This window comes from Phyllobates terribilis, unplaced genomic scaffold (assembly GCF_046119375.1).
Source record: "Phyllobates terribilis strain yellow unplaced genomic scaffold, ASM4611937v1 Scaffold_3__8_contigs__length_932513732, whole genome shotgun sequence".
Lineage (NCBI taxonomy): Eukaryota > Metazoa > Chordata > Amphibia > Anura > Dendrobatidae > Phyllobates > Phyllobates terribilis.
The window spans coordinates 378,953,048-378,976,779 of NW_027362763.1; the positions used below are offsets into that span (position 1 = coordinate 378,953,048).

The 23,732-nt window shown below is 42.9% G+C and overlaps 1 protein-coding gene across 1 annotated transcript in view; it reads left to right on the forward strand.

The window, feature by feature from the left end:
* Nucleotides 1–23,732, forward strand: part of GFRAL (GDNF family receptor alpha like) — a 199,403-nt gene that overhangs the window by 163,160 nt on the left and 12,511 nt on the right. Inside the window, exons 7-9 of the mRNA XM_073675429.1 lie at nucleotides 5,332–5,582; nucleotides 11,367–11,456; nucleotides 11,946–12,027. Of these exons, the coding sequence (XP_073531530.1) occupies nucleotides 5,332–5,582; nucleotides 11,367–11,456; nucleotides 11,946–12,027 (423 nt within the window). The remainder of the gene's footprint in view (nucleotides 1–5,331; nucleotides 5,583–11,366; nucleotides 11,457–11,945; nucleotides 12,028–23,732) is intronic.

The window sequence follows — 23,732 nt, forward strand, 5'->3', positions numbered from 1 at the left end:
CACACTGAAACAAATTTTTAATGGAGGTCAGAAATGGCAGTATTTTCTGAAAACATATATGTGATCCGTGTGACGGAGAAAACACAGTTTTAAATTCCTGGCCTGTAGGTAACTATTTTGAACAGCAATCTGGTGTCAATTGCTTCACTGACACACTGAAACAAATTTTTAATGGAGGTTAGAAATGACAGTATTTTCTGAAAACGTATATAGTAAAGCTGTTTCTCAGCTTCTAGGGGAGAAAATGGAAAAAGGAACGGCGCAGATCTAAGTGCAGTATATTTTAGGATTTGTAAATAAGGGTGAGGTAACTGAAAACTGCTCACCTTTAAGTAATCTTGAGGTTTAACGTTTAGTAGTGGTGGACTCTTGTGGCTTGCAGCACGCTTTACCGGAAGGATCAGGTCCTCATGTTGGAAGATCCTGTTTGCTCAGTAGATCGGTTCGATAAATTCCGGTTTGTATATCGCGGCGCTTCCAAATAGGGCCCAGTGGATATTTACATTCAGGATTTATTGATTAAAATATAAAATAGCAATGTACAATGCGTTTCTACTCATTACAGAGTCTTCATCAGGTACAATTTCGTAGTCATGCTTATGAAAAGTCTCTTCATTATATAAAGCACTGATCAGGTTCATCAGAGTCGTGGACCGCCCAGTTAATTAATCATGTTAATTGAGTTGATTTATGCATGTGATTAGTTATGCAATCTAAGGTTGTCTCTACTAGAGTAAAATCAAATAAAAATACAACAACAACTACAATAAAAATGCAACAACAACAACAACAAAAAAAAAAAAACACACAAAAATACTTTCTTAAATGATTAAGAAGAAATAAAAACCTGTTTTTGGTTAAAATGTTTAAAAGAATGTTTTTCTCCCCTGCTTGTAGATCCAGTAACACTATCGCTCACTATTGACAGATTGTATTTAAGAGGAAAATCAGATTCATAATAATATTATGTTGTTCTTACTGACCTTCAGTGTGGTTATTATTTCTCTATTTAATGACTAATAAATAAATGTTTATTGTTAATATATTCAAGGTCCTCTAATGTAAAGTGAACTCCGTGTGGTTCTGCCTGTTCAACTTTGTTTTTCTATCAAATATATTCAATTCTGTCATTTAATCCCTCTGGCTGTAGACACCGCATGCGATAAATCCAGAAGGATTCCTTTCTATTCAATGTTTGAATTCTATTCTGGGTGGAAACTGGTATGGATTCTACGGGGGTTATTTGAACTTCAAATTTCCCCCCGTGATTCTGCAGTAGATGGCGTGATAGGCTATGTGTTAAAAGCCCTATTTTGGCATTGTGACGGTGTCCACTAAGGCGGTTTTGCACTTTTCTTATGGTACGACCGACGTATTGTAAACCGCATTTGCAAGTAATAACGTATATAACGTAGTCTGTTTGACAGGTGAGATACTGGCGAATTGGAAATTTTTCACCTGTACTATGACAAATAATCTCTTTGCAGCCGTGTGATATACATCTGCAACAGTTGCAAAGTTTCTTTCTGCATTTGAATACTCCCACTGATTTGGTTGTATTGAATCTTTTTCGCTCAGATAAAGTGGGGATGTTTTTAAGTCGGCTTGGAGCTATCAAATTCCTGATGGTTTTTCCTCTTCTAAAGGTGATCCCTGGTCTTTCAGGTAGGGATTCTCTTAGAAGAGGATCTTGTTGCAGAATATACCAATATTTACTGAGTATTTTTCTGACATTTAAATTTTCCTTATTATACGCTGTGATGAAGTTAAATCTCCATTTATTAGGTTGTAAAGGATTTTTTGTGAACCTTGTACTGTCATTGGGGAATTTTAAGGTGGTATCTGTTTCTAATTTGTGTTCCTTGCTCTTTTCCTTAATTTTTTCTGTCTTATTTGACTTATTTTTCATTGCCAAAAGGCAATCCTTCTGTGTCTTTTTTCTGTTGGTTTCATATGCTGCTGAAATTAGTTTTTTGGGGTACATTCTTTTAAACATTTTAACCAAAAACAGGTTTTTATTTCTTCTTAATCATTTAAGAAAGTATTTTTGTGTGTTTTTTTTTTTTTTTTTGTTGTTGTTGCATTTTTATTGTAGTTGTTGTTGTATTTTTATTTGATTTTACTCTAGTAGAGACAACCTTAGATTGCATAACTAATCACATGCATAAATCAACTCAATTAACATGATTAATTAACTGGGCGGTCCACGACCCTGATGAACCTGATCAGTGCTTTATATAATGAAGAGACTTTTCATAAGCATGACTACGAAATTGTACCTGATGAAGACCCTGTAATGAGTAGAAACGCGTTGTACATTGCTATTTTTTATATTTTATATTTTAATCAATAAATCCTGAATGTAAATATCCACTGGGCCCTATTTGGAAGCGCCGCGATATACAAACCGGAATTTATCGAACCGATCTACTGAAAACGTATATGTGATCCGTGTGACGGAGAAAACACCGTTTTAAATAGCTGGAGTTTTAGCACTGTAATATGGAAAGGACCTGGCTGTATTCTGCAGTGCCAATAAGCAAATGGCGCAGAAAAACGGTGTTCTCTGGATTGCTTTTGAAGCAAATAATGAGGATTAAGATCCCCAAAAAATTATTCCTGGTCCCTGAGACCTGGGCCTATGTCTAGAAATATCTAACAGCAGCAGAAGGCAGAACTGGAATGGAGCCTCTTGTGCTATATGCACTGCAGTCTGCTATATACACTGTCTGCCTTCCTATATACACTGCCTGTCTGACATCTCTGCAGATGGATTAGTCCTCAGAAGGACTGTTTGTTGAGATGGATATGTGTAATGTACGTGTTTTCTCCCTGCACTACTTAATACCCAAGCAAATTTCTCCCTAGGTCAGCAGCACCTCTCCCTACTCTGCCTGATTCCGGAGTGACTGTGATGAGCACAGTGGCGCCAGGTCTGATATAAACCTGATGCTGTGCGGCCAGCCAATCACTGTAATGCCACAACCACCATGGCTGCGGCATTACAATGAGTGGCAGACAATCCCTGCATGTTGATTTGCACTCTAATGAGCGCCAAACATGCAGGGAGGGGACCCGAGCACCTGCCCGAGCATCTCGCAAGTACTCAGCGAGCTCTGAGCATCTCGAGTACTGAGATGCTCGGGCGAGTACCGAGTACTTGCGAGTATCCTCGCTCATCACTAGGGATTGTCCTTTTTCTTTAAAACAGCATCAAAGGATAAATTCTTCTAGTTATAATTTGCACACAGTTTTTGAAGAAAACTCGACAGGGAAGTTGTTCCAAACATCTTGGGAAATGAACCACAGATCGTCTGTGGATGTAAGCCTGCGCCAAACCTTCTGTCTCTTCATGTAATCCCAGAAAGACTAGATGTTGAAAACAGGGCGCTGTGGAGGCCATATCATCACCTCCAGGGCTCCTTGTCCTTCTTTAAGTTGAAGATAATTCTTCATGGCATTGGCTGTATGTTCGGCATCATTGTCTTACTACAAAATAAATCTAAGTCAGTCAGACACCTCCTAAGTGGTATTTCTCGCATTCATGAAGGACCTTGCCACATGATTTAGGGTAAAATGTCAAAACAGAAACTTAATTAGCAGACATGAGAGACATGGCCAAACCAGCCACTGATGAGGGGCAAACACTCTGAAATATATGCATGCAAAAGGAGTTTCTGATTAGGCTTCTTATCCTATTCTTACCATGTGACAAGGCCTAATAAAGGGTCAATAATGACCTTTAGAATTGATACCTCTAACAGGTGACACTGGAGTTACTGTCATCTTCCTCTCTGAAGAGGCAAGTTGCATATTTAAATTTCTAGTGGAGAATTGCATGGCCTATCAATTTTCTTATGCTGATTTACATTCTACACAAATTGAAAAGTTATCCCTTATACACTCTGTCACACACTCAAAGCAATCTTCATGCTTTTCACTGATGATGGGAAAACACCCCAAAACACATGTCTGCAAATTAAGTTTCTGGTCTCGCTTCTTATCTTAAGTCATGTGGCAAAGGACTTTAAAAGGTTGACATTGACTTTTTGGATTGCAACCCCCTATAAGTGACACTAGAGTTCCTGTCCTTTTCCCCTCAGAAAAGGTTATTTGCATGTTATATAAGAAAGCTTGACTTAGCATTTATTGTGAAGAAAAACTTGGCACTCCAAAAGTGTAGTTTCCAATGAAAATAGCATAATTTCTCAAGTCTGTGACATTTCAGTCAAATGCAAAATCATTTTCTGAAAACATACAGATTGTAAAGCACAGGAGGGAAAAAGGAGCTATAGGCTACTTTATGTGACCAACGTCACTCAATTATGCTAAGTGTTTAACATTTTTAAGTCGATGCATTTGGGTCCCATGTATAGATGAGCAGATTGATCCTTCCTTCCATATATCAGATTTGATTTCCTAAGCAATTGGTGAGTGAATGTAATAGATAGTCAACCCAACTGATGACAGAGTCTGATATAAATGTTGAAAATCTCTGTATAGCACTGTAAGCTGAATTTCTATAACCAATAGGAAGTAAATTAAAGGGGTTGTTCACTACTCGGACAAACCGTCCTGAATCCCCATGTTTCCCACCAGTATAATAATAACACTTATACTCACCTCTGGTTCTGGTGCCATTCCAGCAGTGTCAGCACTGGCTCTCCCAGGGCTCATGTGACATTGTTATATCAAGAGATCCCTTCAGCCTATCAGCGCTGGATTCACTCTCTCCTCCTTTAGACAAATCAAGACATCCATAGGAAGTGAGAGCTACTACTGCCATCTCACTTCCTCCATCTATCAATTATGTCCGCAGGAGAGGAGAGTGAAGCCAGGGATCTCGTGACATAACAATGTCATACGATTTCCATGAGAGCCAGTGCAGACACCACTTAGAAGGTGCTGACACTGGAGGTGAGTATAAGTGTTATTATTTTACTGGGGGAAGCATAAGGAATGAGAAGACTTTGTCCGAGTAGTGAACAGTCCCTTTAATCTAAAGTTCAGTTTCAACTTTTTATAGAAAAAAATATATAATATTAGATCAAGAAAAAGTAATAAAACTTTGTTTATATAGTCTTTTATTTTTTGATTTTTGTTTCTTATTTTTGAGTATGCTAATATACTGTATATGCAGAATATTTTGCTTCATCTTACTGTAACTCTATTGACATTTCCAACATGATAAAATACTGTGTAGTAAGGTATCATTTTTAAATAAATTCTACTGATTACATTTCGGTGTAGAAATATATCAAATAGAACATATTTTTGCTTTCAGCAGCTTTTATTAGTTTGCTAAATTAGCATGCTTTTGAATTTTTACAGAGAACGATATGGGATATATCAATCGAAATGTTGGGAACCTGTAAGCAGATGTCGCAATAATAAGAGCTGTTTGCTTGGGTTACACAAAGAAGACATGACATGTTCTGGAAGTGATGAATGCCGTGCTGCATATATCCGTACTCTTGGGACAAAGCTTCAAATTCCATGCACGTGCAACAGTGGACTTTTCTATGAGGAACAACATTTGTGTGAATTGTTCTCTCACATTTTGCACAGCAAATCCTGTTTAAGTAAGTTGGAAAGCAGATTGCTTTGTAGCATTTTTTTTATCAAACGGCACATACAGCCAATATAGAGAGTAATTTATCCTACAATGAAATACAAAAATTACCACACTGTTTTAATAAAAAAGTAAACAGAAAATTCTCTGTCACAAAAAAAGAAAAGAAAAAACAATAGCCTATGTTAATAAGAGAAGAATAGAATGCCAGGAATTTTATCTGTGATTAATGACAACTAGAGATGAGCGAATCTTGTGAAATTCAAGTTTGCCATCTTTAACAAATTTTTCCCAAAAATACAATCCACAGTGAATGAATTTGCCATAAATTGTAAGAATTACAATGCCTTAAAAGTGACATTTATGGCACAACATGTATAACACTGTGTTTTATTCTAGGATTATATCTAACCCTTTTCATGAGCTTTAACACAAATGCAGCCATAGTAATGTCAAAGTGACTTTAACATATACAGTGGAGAAAATAAATGTGGCACCCCTGCGGGTCCAGTTGCCACAGAGGTACTGTATCTCAGCCAGAGGTGTGGTACCCCACTCTCAGGTAAGGAGGGAGCACTACCCGGGACCCAACCACTCACATCCAACACTTCCTCACTCCTGAGGGAGGGTCCAGATTGCTCCTAAGGGAGAGCACAGACCCGGTCCCTGTCTGGAAGGTGCAACTAAATAGAGGAGGTGGGTGGAGGAAGTAGTTTAGGGGAGTATCGAAAGAAGAGTATAAAAGAAGGGTAGAAACATCTAGAAGGGGTCAGTCAGTTAGTCAGTCAGAGCAGTTGGTGACAGGACTCTGTGACAGGGAATGAAGAGAGAAAGGGTCCTAGGAGTAAGAGCGCAGTGAGTGAGGACCGTTGAGGAGTGAGGTCCAGTCAGAGGGGCCCAGTAAGAAAAAGAACAAGAGGAGCGAGGGAGTCAGAGAAGGGCTCCAGAGACAGAGAAAGGATCTTAGGGGCATGGGAAGTGCGGAGTCCACCCGAGTTCACGCAGACTAGTGGAGGACTGCAAGACTCAGCTAGCAAACCATAGCCAAAACCACACACATTCGCTGAAGAGGTGGCCATATAGGACCAAGGGGACAGAGAGGACGTCGCCCAACAAGGCCCGTGGCCACTGGCTCGGGACACTGTGTGTGAGGCACAGGGCAGGAGGGCGAGAGCCAGCACAGAGAGATGACCAGAGAAGATACACAGGAAGGGGGTCCCGATCAAGTGCACCCAAGTTATCCAAGAGTTGACTGGACACAGGACTCGGTGGGCTGTTATAACATAGCTAGCAGTTGTAACCTGGAGCACCGTAAGAACTGTGAGTAAAAACTTGAAGACTGCACCCTGCTATGTCCTTGACTTAATTGCTGCGTCACCTGCCTTGCACTACACTAACATCTAAAATTTACCTATTTAACTGCCCTGAGGCCTAGCTCTACCCGTGGAGAGCTGAACCATCTCTGCTGCATCACCAATGGCCCCAGTGAATCTGAACAGCAGCGGCGGCCACCTACAGCCGCATACCACGGGTGGTGTCACAAAACTTTATCCCTAAAACTTTATTCCACTCTTTTCTTTATTTATTGACCGCCCTGGGCAACGGACTGGGTCACACCACCGTGACTACCCCAATAGAACCGACCGGCTCGGTTACCGAGTACACCACGGCCCCAGGGGGCACGTCATAAGTATTTGATACACTACCGATTTTGCAAGTTTTCCCGCCAACAAAGAATGGAGAGGTCTGTAATTTTTATCATAGGTTCACTTCAACTGTGAAAGACAGAATCTAAAAATCTAAAAAAAATACAGAAAATCACATTGTATAATTACTTAAATTATTAAATTGCATTTTATTGCAGCAAATAAATATTTGATCACCTACCAACCAGCAAGAATTCTGGCTCTTACAGCCCTTCTACTCTGAACTCATTACCTCTATTAATTGCACCTGTTTGAACTCATTACCTGTGTAGCATATACCTGTCCACACACTCAATAAATCACACTCCAACCTCTCTACCATGGCCAAGACCAAAGAGCTGTCTAAGGACACTGGGGACAAAATTGTAGACCTGCACAAGGCTGTAATGGGCTACAGAACAATAGGCAAGCAGCTTGTTGAAAAGGCAACAACTGTAGGCGCAATTATTAGAAAATGGAAAAAACACAAGATGACTGTCAATCTTCCTCGGTCTAGGGCTCCATGCAACATCTCGCCTTGTGGGGTAAGGATGATTCTGAGAAAGGTCAAGAATCAGCCCAGAACTACATGGGAGGATCTGGTGAATGACCTGAAAAGAGCTGGGACCACAGTCTCAAACATTATCGTTAATAACACACTACGCCGTCATGGATTAAACTCATGCAGTGAACGCAAGGTCCCCCTGCGCATGCCATCACATGTCCAGGCCCATTTGAAGTTCGCCAATGACCATCTGGATGATAAAGAGGAGGCATGGAAGAAGGTCATGTGGTCAGATGAGGCCAAAATAGAACTTTTTGGTATGAACTCCACTCAATATGTTTGGAGGAAGAAGAAGGATGAGTACAACTTGAAGAACACCATCCCGTCCCAACTATAGAGCATGGTGGGGGAAACATCATACTTTGGGGTGCTTTTCTGCAAAGGGTACAGATCGACTTCACCATATTGAAGGGAGGATAGATGGGATCATGTATTGTGGGATTTTGGCCAACAACCTCCTTCCCTCAGTAAGTGCATTGGAGATGGGTCGTGGCTGGCTCTTCCAGCATGACAATGACCTGAAACACACAGCCAAGGCAACTAAAAAATGGCTTCATAAGAAACATTTCAAGGTCCTGGAGTGTCTCCAGACCTGAACCCAATAGAAAATCTTTGGAGGGAGCTGAAACTCAATGTTGCCCAGCGATAGCCCCAAAACCTGAAAGAGCTGGAGAAGATCTGTATGGAGGTGTGGGTCAAAATCCCTGCTGCAGTGTGTGCAAACTTGGTCAAGAACTACAGGAAACATCTGACCTCTGTATTTGCAAACAAAGGTTTCTGCACCAAATTGTAAGTCATGTTTTTCTATTATATCAACTACTTATTTCAAGCAATAAAATACTAATTAATTATGTAAAAATCATACAATGTGATTTCTGAATTGTTTATTTTCCCACTCTATGGTTTATGTAAACAGATGGTAGCTGTTTTTCTCTGTTGTCCTGTTAAACACACTATTTATAATATTTATTCAGTGTTTTAATGTTTTCTCTCATTATCCCTACTATTATGCTGTGAGCTGTGGAGTCCTTTCACTATTCAGATTCATCACAAAATTGCTGCTCAATTCTCTACTTCTGCTTTTATGCATGCTATTATTGTTCCTCCTCATTGACTGTAGTATACAATGTAATGTAATAGCTACAGTTCATTACTCTGAAACTCTGAAACCCTTGTGGCTGTGCCCAAGATCATTTGAGCCTTTTCTCACTGATGAAATTGACTGCTTTGTGAAAAACAATGGTGGACATTTTTTGGGCAATTTTTTTTTTACATGACCTTAAAGAGGCGGTTCATGCTTGGAAACCCTCCAATGTGTCAGAATTACAACAATCTTGCATAGATGAGTGGAACACAATTCCTCCAGAGAGTTGAAAAAGACTCATTGCCAGTTATCGCAAATGCTTGATTGCAGTTGTTACTGCTAAGGGTGGCCCAACCAGTTATTAGGTTTAGGGGGAAATCACTTTTTCACATAGGGCCTTGTAGGTTTGGACTTCTTTTTCCTTTAATTATGAAGCCCTTCATTTAAAAAATGCATTTTGTGTTTACTTGTGTTATCTTTGTCTAATATTTAAATTTGTTTTGTGATCTGAAACATTTAAGTGTGACTAACATGCAAAAGAATGTTAAATCAGGAAGGGGGCAAACACTTTTTCACACTACTGGAAATAAAAGGACTTATGATGTTTATTTCCATTGTGCTGGGTTTCAGTGTTTGTGCCATAAAAAACACACTTCTTAGGTCAGGGTATTTAGATATAGCCTAAGTCATGAATCTGAATATGACATAAAGCCTAGCTAAGACATTTTAACAAGGACAGTTTTCTTGGTAAAATAAGTTTTAAGTGCATTACACCGACGAGCAAAAGGGTAACAATATTTTTAACTTTTGAATTTCAGGCTCCATATCTCATCATTCACTGCTGCTTCTTAGCTTTCTCATACATAAATGTGACTTGCAACTATTTAGCATATGATTAGTTATGCAAATTCTTGTCATGTCACTGCAATGTTACTGTTTTGCTCCTAAAAATCTAAAATTAAATTTGTATTCTTTTGTTAGCATTTTGTAAATCCACTTTTGTTTTTCAACACTGCCTGATTCCTCTGGTCATACTCTCGATCAGATTCAAGCATTTCTCGACCGAAATCTGAGCCCAGATCTCTTCTAAATGTACACAAAATTGGTGCATATTGTTCGACTCACTTGTGTATGTATGCAGCTTTTTCTTCAACTCTACCCACAAGTGTTTGATTGGGTTGAGGTCTGGTGACTGGGGAAGCCAATCCAGCACCTCTACTTCATTGTCATTGAACCGTTTCTTCACCAATCTTGACTTATGCTTTGGGTCATTGTCCTGCTCGAACACTATGTTGTCATTTTCATACCCATAGTACCAGAGTGTATGAAGCAACTCATCTTGTAGCATACTAACGTATAGCTCAGCATTGAGACCACCATCAATTCTTGTCATGTATCCAACGCATTTGGCTATGAAACAACCCCATATCATCAGGCTTCCTCCACTGAGCTTGACATTTCCTTCAATTTCTCTATCTGTTAGCCCTTTTTTCCTTGTTTCTTCCAGACTCATTTGTACCTATCAGAGCCTAGTCTATTGACTTTCATCTCATTGCTCCAAATTACTTGTTTCCAATCTTCTGCTTTCAACTTTTTGTACTGTTTTGCAAACTAAAGCTGACTCTTATAATGTCAATATTGAAGTTGAAGTGGCTTCACCTTTTTTGAGGCCACCATCCAAGACTTGTACGTATATCGTGCATCGCATGGTGCTTGAATGGATGTTTGCGAATTTACTATTACAAAGCATATGAGCCACCTCCACTGCCTTGTTTGTCGCACCGTAACTGATAGACCATGTGATGAGCTGATTTGTTGACTTCAATATTTTGCCTGGACGTCCACCTTTTGGCATTAGATTGGATGAACGGAATTCATTTTGAATTCTTCCAAATGTGATGGCAACCATATGATGCAGTTTGGCAATTTTCTTGGCCAAAAGACAACCATCAATAAGCTGGATGATGCTGTTTCTGTTTTCTTGGGAAATCTTCTTCATGGCTCATTTGAACCAGTGACGTTTGCTTGGGAATCCACCTAATAACCCACTGAACTATTAGGGAATTTGATAACAGGTTGTAATTTGCAGTATACAGGAAAAAAAAGATTTTTCCTCCACCAGGAGCAAAACAGTAATATTGCAGTAACATGATAAACATCTGCATAACTAATCATATGCTAAATTGTTGCAAGTCAAATTTACGTAAGAGATAGACACGATGATTGTCTATAAAATGATGGTGGTCTAAAATTCGAAGCAGTAGCGGATAGTGAGATATGGAGCCTGAAAGTCAAAAGTTCAAAACATTATTATCCATTTGTTGATCGGTGTATTTAAAAGAGATATCTGTTACGTTTTTATTTATATTTTAAGATTAATTGTATGTTTAGTTTTCAACAGAATGCAGTCACCATAGAGACACTTTACTGATTATTTTATCTAATCTCTTGAAAAAACAGAAAGACTTACTGCAATAAATATTCATGCATCGTACAGTGATTCACAAGAGGAGCAAATTATAAGCACCAGTCCACATACATTTCATACTGGTGAGTAATGACGTATTTTGTGGCAGATTATGTCTTTTTTCTGTGTCTATTTACATGGAGTGCCACACCTGAGCTGAATCCCCCGACTTCTTCACACTAGGCTAGAACTTCTGACTCTGAGGGCCAAGACAGTTATAGGTATGCGCACGCAAGTTCATGGCGCATACCGTGACGTCGTGACGCCGGTACCTTCCACACACTGGTGCAGTACAGTCCCAAGTCTTAAAAGAGCTGGAAGTCCTGCAGCATTGTGAAGAGAAAAATAAAGATTCTTGAAAAATGAGAGATATGAAATTTGACTTTACTGTATTTACTGTAGATGGAAGATAATACTGCTCTCTCAGGAACAAAGATTGTTTGTGCAAATTTCTGTTAAATTTCACTATACATAAAGGAAATAAATAAAAAGCAATATTTTGGTAACAAATGAGTAACACTTCGAAATAATACATGTATTTATTAACCAGTCAGAGATGTTTTGTCTTTTAGATGCAGTGATTTATATAATTGCTTACACTTCTGGTATAATACTTATTTCTGGGATTATTCTTTTGACTTTACTCCAAACACGGTAAGAATAATATATATAGGATACAAAAATTAGCTAGTTGTTTGTTTCCATTTATTGCTCCCAATAGTAATAAATATGTGTGAGTACTATTCTTTTCATATAATATTTTAGTACAGTTTTTAAAGAGGAGAGCAAGGAAAGATGTTGTCTGACAGCTCAACAGCTCTGTAGCTTATCTCCCAGAGAACAAAATGATTTGATGATTAACTTTACCTATTCTTATATCATGTCATGGCAGAGCCAGAAAACTACCATACACATTATATGGTCGTATCACTTAAATATCATCATGTTAAACTGACTTAAAGGGAACCTGTCACATCCTAGCTGCTCTCTAGACTGCCCCCATAGTCCTGTTAGTGATGCCATGTGCATCACTAACAAGCTGTTTTCATGAAAATTGGTGCAGCTATAATGATTTTATAACGTCTAATATACTTAGATCCTACCTGCGTTTTCATTCATAGGGGCATGCTTGTCATATTAAGCCATGGGCAGACGCAGCATTCACTCACTGCTGGCGCCGCCCATGTATTTGAATCCTGCTCCCGGCAAGCGCTGATATTGTGGGGCGCAGGCGCATTTATATATGTCCGGCCGCATGGCTGCTGTTTCATGAAAACAGCTTGTCAGTGATGCACATTGCATCACTAACAATGCTATGTGGGCAGTCTAGAGGGCAGCTAGGACATGACAGGTTCTCTTTAAGCTAATGTGAATAGAGTCTTAAAAGTTGCTTAAAGGAAACATGTCAACTCCAAAAAACATCATTTACCTTCAAATATAATAGCAATCTACAGTTAAATAGTATTTAAATTTTGTCTGAGGCGTTAGGCAGACTGTTACCACGAGCCCCTGATCTTCTTATCATGACTCAAGGTATTTATACTTACTTCATTGGTTAGCATATTATATGATTAATCGAGACGTTAGGCTGATTATTACCATTAGTCCTTGGTCTCTTATCTTGACCTAAGATTTTTATGCCTAGTTTTGGCTAGTATGTCATAGTGTTCTTATCAGCTGATCAATTTAGATACTAGTCATCAGTTTATGTGCACTACTTTAGCACAAACATTTTCTTACATCTAACTGATGTCTATTGACATCTAATATATTCAACTTTATCATTGTGCATTAATCACAAAAAAAAATCCTGTTTACTATGTGATTGATTTGCTTATGGTTGGATTTTCACTATGATAATCAAGCTGAATATTATTATATTATAACCTGTGTAATATTTATATTGACCTGGGGCTATGTTTACGATCTTGCCTGTATTATCTTGGGATTATATACCCTGTATCCCTTATTGTTTTAGTTGCCCTTTTCCCGTAACCTATTATGTGATGTTTCAAATAGAGTAACATATTTTTGTGAATAAAATTATAATATTTTATACACATCTCCGATGTGTCTTGGGTATCTATTTATATTCTTCTCTTATATTATCACTAGTGTTGAGCATTCCGATACTGAAATATCGGGTATCGGCCGATATTCGCGGTATCGGAATTCCGATACTTAATTCCAATTCTTTTACAATATCGAATACCGGAATCGGAAGTTCCCATAATGCCTGCGCTCTGCAGTGTCTCTGAAGGATGACAAGCTGGATGGCAGTGCTCAGCTGCGATCCAGCCTGTCATCAGAATGCCATCCCAGCGTGAGAGAATTCTCCTGATTGTTTAAAAGCCGGCGGGCGGTAAAAAGCCGCCGGCTTTTAAACAATCACACAGCCCCACACTGCTTCCCCGCAGCCTCCCACCCCGATCCTCTGCTCCCCTCGCCACCTCCCATCCCGATCGTAAGTTAGGACCGGGCGGGGAGCGCAGCACCAAGGAGGGGGGAGCGAAGGACCTGGGCGGGGAAGCCGGCAGTGAAAAGACTTCACCGCCGGCTTTCCCGTTCTGTGCTGCGCTTTCCCGCCGGTTATTTCAAATGAACAGCTGAGGTATTCGCTGATGCCGATCAGCTGTTCATTTGAAGTAGCCGCGGTGCCCTCGGAGGGTTCTTGTGAGTTCATGCTTGACTGCATTGCATGAACTCACATGAACTTTCCCACGGTCGCACAGGTCAGCCTCACCTCCCAGACCCGTCATGATTAGTGTGTGTGGGTGTCTGTGCGATGTGTGCGGGTGTGCGCGGTGTCTGTGCGATGTCTGCGGGTGTGTGCGGGTGTGCGCGGTGTCTGTGCGATGTCTGTGCGATGTCTGCCGGTGTCTGCGTGCAGGCAAACATAGGCCGATGAGACACTACTACTCCCATCGGCCTATGTCTGTCCCCCGTCCACTCGTGCCAGCAGGATCAGCTCGATGGGAGCAGTAGTTCCCATCAGCCTGATCCTGCTATTTAAACTGCCCCATAGTCCCCAATAAATTTTAAATACATGTCATTGGTGGCCAGTGGTTACCTACAATAAATTAGTTTATACATTACCTGTCCCGGCCGATCGCCACCTAAAATAAAGTAAAAAATAAAAAACTACACCTATACTCACCTAGACACCTAATTCCCCGAAGCCATCGATCTCCTGTAATAAAATATAAAATAATAAACCACAACCTTATCCTTACCCCTCCGTAGTAGTCCACGAGTGTCCCACAATGATCTCCAGTTTAGAGCAGCCACATAGAATGTGACCGCTCTGAACCGCTGCCGCCACTAGAATGATGGGGCCGTAAAGCAGCCCCGTCATTGCATAAGCGGGTTCGCCGGAGTTCAGGCAGCGATGCTCCGGTTAGCTGCATTACGGCCCCGCTGTACCGGGAGAAATTCCCACGGTACAGCAGTGCCGTAAAGGAGGTCTCCGGAGCTGCGCTGACTGAATGCACTCCAGTGACCTCAGTCAGGGGCTCCCGCTGCCGGGAGCGGACGTGTTCCCGGCAGCGTGAGCTTACAGCAGCCAGGCACAGCTGTCACCATCTCCAGATGTGACAGCTGTGCATGAGAGATAAGCGCAGGAACGTGGACAGGTAACTATTTTTTTTTTAGTAAACTAAGAATTAAATAAAATGGTGTGTTTTATTTCAAATAAATTATTTTTTTCTGGGTGTAGTGTGTTTTTTATTTTTAACACTTTGTAGGTTAGTAATGGGGGTGTCTTATAGACGCCCATCATTACTAACCTGGGCTTCATGGCAGCTGGCGCTGACATGAACCCCACCACTATTACCCCCTGCCACCGCACCAGGGCAGAGTGGAAGAGCGTGGCTAAGTGCCAGAATTGGCGCATCCTATGGAATCCGCCATTTTTGGGGCGGTTGATGGCTGGTGTTTCTAGCCTGGGAGGGGGCCAATATTCATGGCACCCTTCCTGGGCTATTAATATCAGCCCCCAGCTGTCTGCCTAGCCTTTGCTAGCTATTAAAATAGGGGGGACCCCACATCATTTTTTGGGGAGGTCTCCCATTTTAATAGCTAGTAAAGGGTAGGTATTCAGCTGGGGGCTGATATTAGTAGCCTGGGAAGCTCCGTGGGTATTAACCCCTTCCCAGGCTTCAAACATCTGCCCCAGCCATCTGCTTAACCTCCGCTAGAGACTAAAATTATGGGGGATCCCACGCCAATTTTATTTTTAATAAATCCTTTATTTTAACACTAAATGACACTTGCGGGGTTAATAAAGATGCAGTCCCTAAATTATTATTTATTTTTTAATTAATTTTTACCAAAAATTTTGACGTGGGCTTTGCCATATTTTTGTCTGCCAGCCAGGTACAGCAGGCAGGAACGGGCTGCCCCCAACTCCCAGCTGCCTATTTATACCTGGCCGGTCACAACAATATAGGGAAGCCCTTTTTTTTAAATTATTTCATGAAATAATTTAAAAAAAATTGACGTGGGGCTTCGCACTATATTTGTGTCCAGCCAGGTACAGCAGGCAGGAACGGGCTGCCCCCAACCACCAGCTGCCTATTTGTACCTGGCCGGACACAACAATATAGGGAAGCCCTTTTTTTTAAATTATTTCCTGAAATAATTAAAAAAAAATTGACGTGGGGCTTCGCCCTGTTTTTGTGTCCAGCCAGGTACAACTAGGCAGCTGGGGGCTGGAATTCGCAGCGCTGGGAGGCCCAAGCTTTCTGGGCCACCCGCGCTGCAAATTGCAGCCCGCAGCCACCCCGGAAAATGGCGCGTTCATAGAAGCGCCATCTTCTGGCGCTGTACCCAACTCATCCAGGGCCCTGGTGTGGTGGCTCACTGGGTAATAAAGGGGTTAGGGCCAGATTGGCATTATCAGCTGTCCCTAAGCCCGAAATTCATGGGGTCACGCCAATATTAGACATGACCACCATGAATTTCTAGTAAAGTTTTTAAAAAAAACACAACGCCCAGAAAAAAGTCCTTTAATTGAAATAAACACACAATTCTTTATTGTTCTAAATTAATCAATACTTACTATCACGCCCATTCCAGCTGAAGCCAACGATCTCCTGCAATAAAAGAAAAATAATAAAGCAACCTCATCCTTACCTTTCCATGGTTCCCACGACAGCTTCAGCTCTGCTACATCGAGATGACAGGCTGGACTGCAGCAGAACACTGCCATCCAACCTGTCATCCCGCAGACACTGAGAAGCGCAGACATGCTTGCGCTCCTCAGTGTCTCGCTGTGACGGCATAAAGATGAGCCGAGGTCATGTCCAATGAACTCGGCTCACCTCATGCAGGTCACTGACAGCGTGGGAAAATTCTCCTGCACTCAGCGCTTCAGCGTGAGAATTTTCCCACGCTGTCAGTGATGTGCATGAGGTCAGCTGAGTTCATTGGACCTGAACTCACCTCATGCACTTCACATTAGTAATGGGGGTGTCTTAAAGACGCCACTCCATTACTAACCTGGGCTTGATGTCGGCTGGCATTATAAGCTGACATCAACCCCAGCCCTATTACCCCACTGCCACCGCTACAGGGCAGTGGGAAGAGCGAGGCTATGTGCCAGAATTGCGCCATTTCTGGGGCGGCTGATGGCTGGTGTTTCTAGCCTGGGAGGGGGCCAATATTCATGGCACCCTTCCTGGGCTATTAATATCAGCCCCTAGCTGTCTGCCTAGCCTTTGCTAGCTATTAAATTAGGGGGGACCCCGCGTCATTTTTTTGGGGGGGTCCCCCATTTTAATAGCTAGTAAAGGCTAGGTATTCCGCTCCGTGGGTATTACCCCCTTCCCAGGCTTCAAACATCTGCCCCAGCTGTCTGATTAACCTCCGCTAGAGCCTAAAATTACGGGGAACCCCACGCCAATTTTTTTTTAAATAAATCCTTTATTTTAACACTAAATGACAAGTACAGTAATCAACACTGTCACTGTACTTCATATATATGTGACTGACATGTTTCTATCTATCTAATCTATGTGTGATTCTCTATTCCTTCTATTCTAAATTGTCGGGTATCGCTGCTGAATTGCCGGCCGGCTTTTTTAAAGAGACGGTGCATGAAAACACTATTATTTTTTTAAATAAATCCTTTACACTAAATGACAAGTACAGTAAGCAACACTGTCACTGTACTTCATATATATATGTGACTGACATGTTTCTATCTATCTAATCTATGTGTGAAGCTCTATTCTTTCTGTTGTAAATTGTCGGGTACCGGTGTATGCCGCTGATGAATTGCCGGCTTTTCGCGTAATACATTCTACATTATTCTTAGTTGTTTTACTTCATGTAGAATTAACCGACAAGGAAAGAAAGGGTTTATTTTCATTCCGATATTTGTGTCCCATTGACTTACATTGGTTTCCGGTATCGGAATCGGCGATATCCGATACTTTTTGGGTATCGGTCCGATCCAATCCGATACGATATTTCCTGATATCGGAAGGTATCGCTCAACACTAATTATCACATATTTGATTATCCTTATGATACCTATCAGACTTTAGTTTGGTTTTTGTTTGGTTATTTGGAGATTGCATTTCACCTTCGGTGACTTGCTTGCGTTTAGGTATCCCTTATTGTTTTAGGTGTCCTTTTCCCGTAACCTATTATGTGATGTTTCAAATAGAGTAACATATTTTTGTGAATAAAATTATAATATTTTATACATATCTCCGATGTGTCTTGGGCATCTATTTATCTTCTTCTGTTATATTATCATCTATTTGATTATCCTTATGATACCTATCAGACTTTTGTTTGGTTTTTGTTTGGTTATTTGGAGATTGCATTTCACCTTCGGTGACTTGCTTGCGTTTAGGTTATTAGTATTTAAATTATGTCTGACAGACTTACTGCAACAGTAGCTACGGGGAAAAAATAAATTTGTGTTACCCTTGAAGCTTCTTGCTTCCAGTCATAGAGGCAGTGCAGGGGTCTATAACAGTCACTACTCACTATACATTGAGTGTGCTGTAATCACTCCATTGTAAATTGATTAATAGCCTGCTCTGTGCATTTCTTCATAGAAATCTGTTAATCAATTAACAGGGGCGTGATCACAGTGCACTCACTTTAAGGTATGGTTGTTACAGCCCCCCGTGGTGTCCCAATGAGTAAATGCAAACGGCTGCAAGGACAGGGAAAATCATATCTTCATTTTCTCCCTGTAGCTGCCACTCCAGTAAGCCTGCCAGGCATGATTTAAATGCTTTGCTCATGTAAATTACCTCTATATCAGCAAGTAACTAGCATATATTGAAGGGACCATATTTAAGTCCATGGTATTGTGGACCTGTAGGGACTCTCTGTCCAGTTGTATTAAAAGCCATGCTTGTATGAAAAAGCATGTTTATAATACCCAAGGAAATAGACAGGTTCATATTTTTTTTCTTACAGATTCAGTATAAGTTGCATTATGGACTTTTAGATTTCTATTTGTGCTGTATTACTGATTTACCTGCTACAATATTTACTAATTTCTTATATATCTGTCCAAATTTGTTTATTTTTACCAAACTAACCTTAAACAATAATTACTAATTTGTAACTGATCTGCCCAAATTGTTTATTTTTACATCTACTTTAACTGGAAGGAAAGAGTCTTTTATAAATTATTATCAATACTCAACAAACGTTTCCTAAGTTCATTAGAACCTGTGCTGTTTATGACTTACATGTCTTGAAGGGCATGTGCTTTACTGCTTTTTATGACTTGTCTGCTTTTCATTCTAAAAGTTGAATCCTCAATAGCTATTCTTCCAGGAATACATATTCTCCTCTTCCTTTTTTTTTCAGCCTATAAACATTAAGTACTCTTGTGTGGTAGTATACTGTATACTTACAAGTTTGTAAGGGGCTATATTCTCCCTTACCCGCTGGACTTCCAAAATAAATGCTTTTATAACAAAGAATTAGAGATGAGCAAATTCAATCAAATTCTTTTAGAATTCCTCAAAATTCTCTGATTCGAGTGAATCCAAACTTTTGGGAAAATGATTTGCATAAATCCAGCAAAATGGCTGCCGGTCGCCATTTTCTTAGAACCATATGAGTCCAGAAAAGTGTTTAAGAACAGTAAATTATACTCATCTAGCCACCAATCTGTCCCTGCTACCTCAGGTCACCAACGGTCCTCCACTGATTTTCTCAGATGACCACTCCGCTGCTTTCCTCTGGCGTTAGTTTTTTTCTCTGGCATCTGCTCCACTCAAAGCACATTCTCATGTCATAATATCAGAATATGTATATGATCACCATCATGAGTGTGAAAATATATTGTTTTAAGCCCCTTCCCGGCCCATCCATTTAATATGCATTGGGGTTTGAAGACCTTAGTGCTTAATAAACTGCATTTTTTTAATGGCAATTGGGGCTCATTCGATTAGTATAGAACATATTTGATCTGAATCGATTCTTTAGGCCGAAATTGAGGGAGTCTACTGATATGTTTTTAGGCATATTCAATCGTCTCTAAACTGCATGCAGTGAAACATGTCACCATTCTTTGTGTATTAGAGGTATACTGTGAGTGTACAGATTTTTATGGGTGTTACTGTATATAGTATTACAGATTTTAAAAATAATGATCCATAATATGGTCATGCACATGACTCCTTGGGTTATGCCTGTATCATGGGTATGAGCTCAGAAGTATCTTCAAATGCGTTTATAGTGGTCAGCAAATATTAAGAACAACAAATAAAATGTAGAGAATCTATATATGACTGTGGGATAAGTTAATGTGACACCCCAGGGGTCTGGTTGCCACAGTGATAGAGATATTACGTCTGAGAGCAGGTGGGAGGTCCTTTGGTCAGGGATCCTGTGCATGCCACACCTCCTGCCCAGTCTTGGGAGGGGAAGGACTTCCCCTATATAAACCCGGGGCTGAGGCAGAGTTAGTGAGAAAAAAGACAGAACAAGAGTAGAGAAGAGAAGCAGCATAGCAAGAAACATCAGGAGCTCTGTGGGGAGCAGTGTTACAACGAGTCAGGGGCTGGCAGCTGCAGAGCTCGCCCTGACTGAGAAGATTTCTAACCGGACCCGGAGTCCGAGGCTGTGGGGACTAACTCCTACCCAGCAGCAGAAACCGTCCGGCAGAGGATTTCAGGTCCTCTGGCCCAGAAGCCCGAAGGCACGGTCACACGCGTGGGACCAGCACCGCCATCGTGGAGCGGAAGCCATTAGAAGGCCCCGAGTCACCGGCCATACGGGTGAGCACCACACGGTACACTCAGGGACGTGGGCTACTTATTCCCGCCTCTAGCAAGGTAGCCAGAAGAGTACAGTTAGTTGGGAAGGCCTACAACTCCGCCTGGCCAGGGGAAATCCCATCTGCTCAAGGACTGACCAGGCCCCTATCACTAGCAAGTACTCCGGGAGGGTCTTTCTTTGTCACCAGTAAAGACCCTGAACTACACCGCACCGTCTCTGAGTGGTTCCTGCTACCCCCATCATCCACGTCGGCTGCCCTGAGGCCATACCCCTCCCGTTGGGGGTTATACCATCCACGCTGCACCATCCTTCCACCGGCCTCAGCGGTCTGCCCTGCAGCGGCAGCTCCATAGCTGCATTCAACGGGTGGCGTAGTCACCAACCATCTACTGCTAGTACATCGCCGCTCAGTTTGACTCCCTGGGCACGGACCGGGTCGCCGCCACGAGACTACAACCCTCAAGAGATCCGGCTCCGGGTAAGCTCCCGCGTGCGCATCGCAGCGCGACACAGGCCCAGGGGCGCGTCAACTTTGGCGTAGTCGGCAGGATTTCGTACCCGCAACCACCGGGTACTGCGTGCCTGAAAAGCAAAGACTGTTCAAACTTACCAGTGGTGAAGATTCCCGCTATCCGTGGAGGTTTCCCGCCATCCGGCGCCATCTTCTACCTTCTTCCCGCCATCCGCGAAGTTTTCCCGCCATCCGGCGCCATCTTCGACCTTCTTCCCGCCATCCGTGGAGTTTTCCCGCCATTGGACGCCATCTTGAGGACGCCGCGCGGGAAGAAGAGGGGCGTGGACTCCGAAAGCGCGCGAGAACTGAAGCCCCGCCTCACGTCCGGACGTTGCGTAAGGTCCTGGAAGGAGCCCAGCAGACGCCGACGTCACCGGAGCGCGACGGAAGGTCCTCAACCCTGACGATCCACTGCGGAACCGCGGCCTACGGAGCAGGATCATCGCAAGGTAGGCCACGGTCCACTAGGGGGGAGGAAGATGTCGGATACGGAGGAGAGCTTCACTGCCTCAACCCCCGCCAGCGCCACCGCTGCTGCAGTTATGCCCTTCACCATGCCCTATATCCCGGGAGCAGCTTGGCTACCCCAGTACTCAGGGGAGTCACATACCCTGCATGACTTTAGAGAAAAGCTGGATAGCCTCTTCCAGGTGTACCCCCTCACAGAAGAGCAAAAAGTGAGCATCCTGGTGGCCCAACTAACCGGGGCAGCCAAAAGGGAAGTAAAATCCTGGCCACCTGGGAGGAAGACTGTCGCAGGGATACTAACCCGGCTGAAGGACACCTTTGATACCCGCACCTCAGCCGAGATTAAGCTTAGATTCTACGGGTGCAAGCAGCGAGCGCATGAGAGTATAAGGGACTATGCACTAAACCTACAAGAGGCCCTGAGGGCCATAAAGCAGACCGACCCTGATGGGGTGGGAAACGAGGACAGGCTGTTGACTGAACAATTTATAGAGGGTTTATATTGCAATGCCCACCGAACCCAGTTGCGGGCAATGGCCTTACAGGATCCCCATCTGGACTTTGCACAGTTCAAGGACAGAGCCATCCGGGTGCTCCGAGAACCGGCACCGGGTGGCGTTGTGACCCACAGGCGCCCAGCTATCACTTACCACCAGGAGGCGGCGCCCTTGTCGGCAGGGCCTGTGGGAGCTGATGCGCAGGCTTTGGACAATGACCCGGCTCCAGACCTACGCCATCAGGTCCAAGAGCTAGCTAAGAGCGTTGCTGCGCTAACCCGAACTGTGCAGTCTTTACAGGTTTCCACCCCAGGGAAGATCCAGCTGGCATCCGGACCGGAGGACATCCCGTGGCGTCGACCAAGGAGGACCCCACCGGCCAGAGGAAGACCCAGTGACCGATACAGCGAGGACGGACGACCCATCTGCCGCCGCTGCAATCAACCCGGACATATGGAAAGGTACTGTTCTTTAAACGGGCACAACCTGGGGTAGAGGGCCAACCCCCAGGAAAAAGATCACCAGGCCCATCGAACTGGCGCGACAGATATGTGGGAGGACGTCCAGTCTTGCCTGTGGTTCTGGATGGCATTCCCATGAGTGCCCTACTGGACACCGGGTCACAGGTCACCACTATCCCGTACGTGCTCTTTAAGCAGTACTGGAATGACTCGGATATTACCCGCTACCCTGACGACGACTTGAGTATCATCGCCAGCAATGGCCAGCCCGTGCCACAGATCGGATTTAAAGAGGTGACCATCAAAATCGGTAGAGTCGAACTGGCAGCACAGGGACTGATCATTGTAGACATTGACAAACATGAGAGCCACCCAAAAATAACTCTAGGAACTAATGTAATTGAGAATTGTCTTGCAGAGGTGATTTTCCTTCTACAGCAGGTTGCCAAGAACGCCAGCTCCGGCGAGCAGCGAGTGCTCCAGAAAGAGATCCGGGCACTGATGCGACGGCAACAGGTGGAACTCTCCGGCGGTGAGATTGGTAGCGTAAGAATGTGTGACCCTTTCCCTATTGCCATGCCCCCAAAAAGCGAAATGATGATTTGGTGCCAGGCAGCTATTGGTCTGAGAGGTAGAGATTACCAGGCAATGGTAGAACCAGTTTACTCAGACAGTAGGCCCACCATTTTGACAGTACGGGGGGTGGTCAATGTACGCCATGGGAGGGTGCCCGTTCGCATAATCAATATCGGGGAGAGGGAAGTGTACCTGCCCCGGTATGCCACGCTAGCAAAATTATATACCATCAACCAAAACGCTATACAGTCTGTGGAACCCTTGCCTCCATCTCACCCGGAGGAAGGTAACGGCTCTAAGAAAGTAATGGAGGATTGGTGTCAGCAACTACACTTGGGAACTGACTCCACTCCCTCCCACCAGAAACAGGGAGTCTACCGGGTGGTTCAAGAGTATGAGAGAGTGTTTAGTAAACACCCGTTAGACTTCGGGCGAGTCAAGGGGGTAGAACACCGCATCCCCACGGGAGATCATCCTCCCATAAAAGAGAGGTATCGACCCGTACCCCCTGCACATTACCAACACGCCAAGGGGATGCTTAGAGACATGAAGGAGGCTGGGGTAATCCGGGATAGCTGTAGCCCC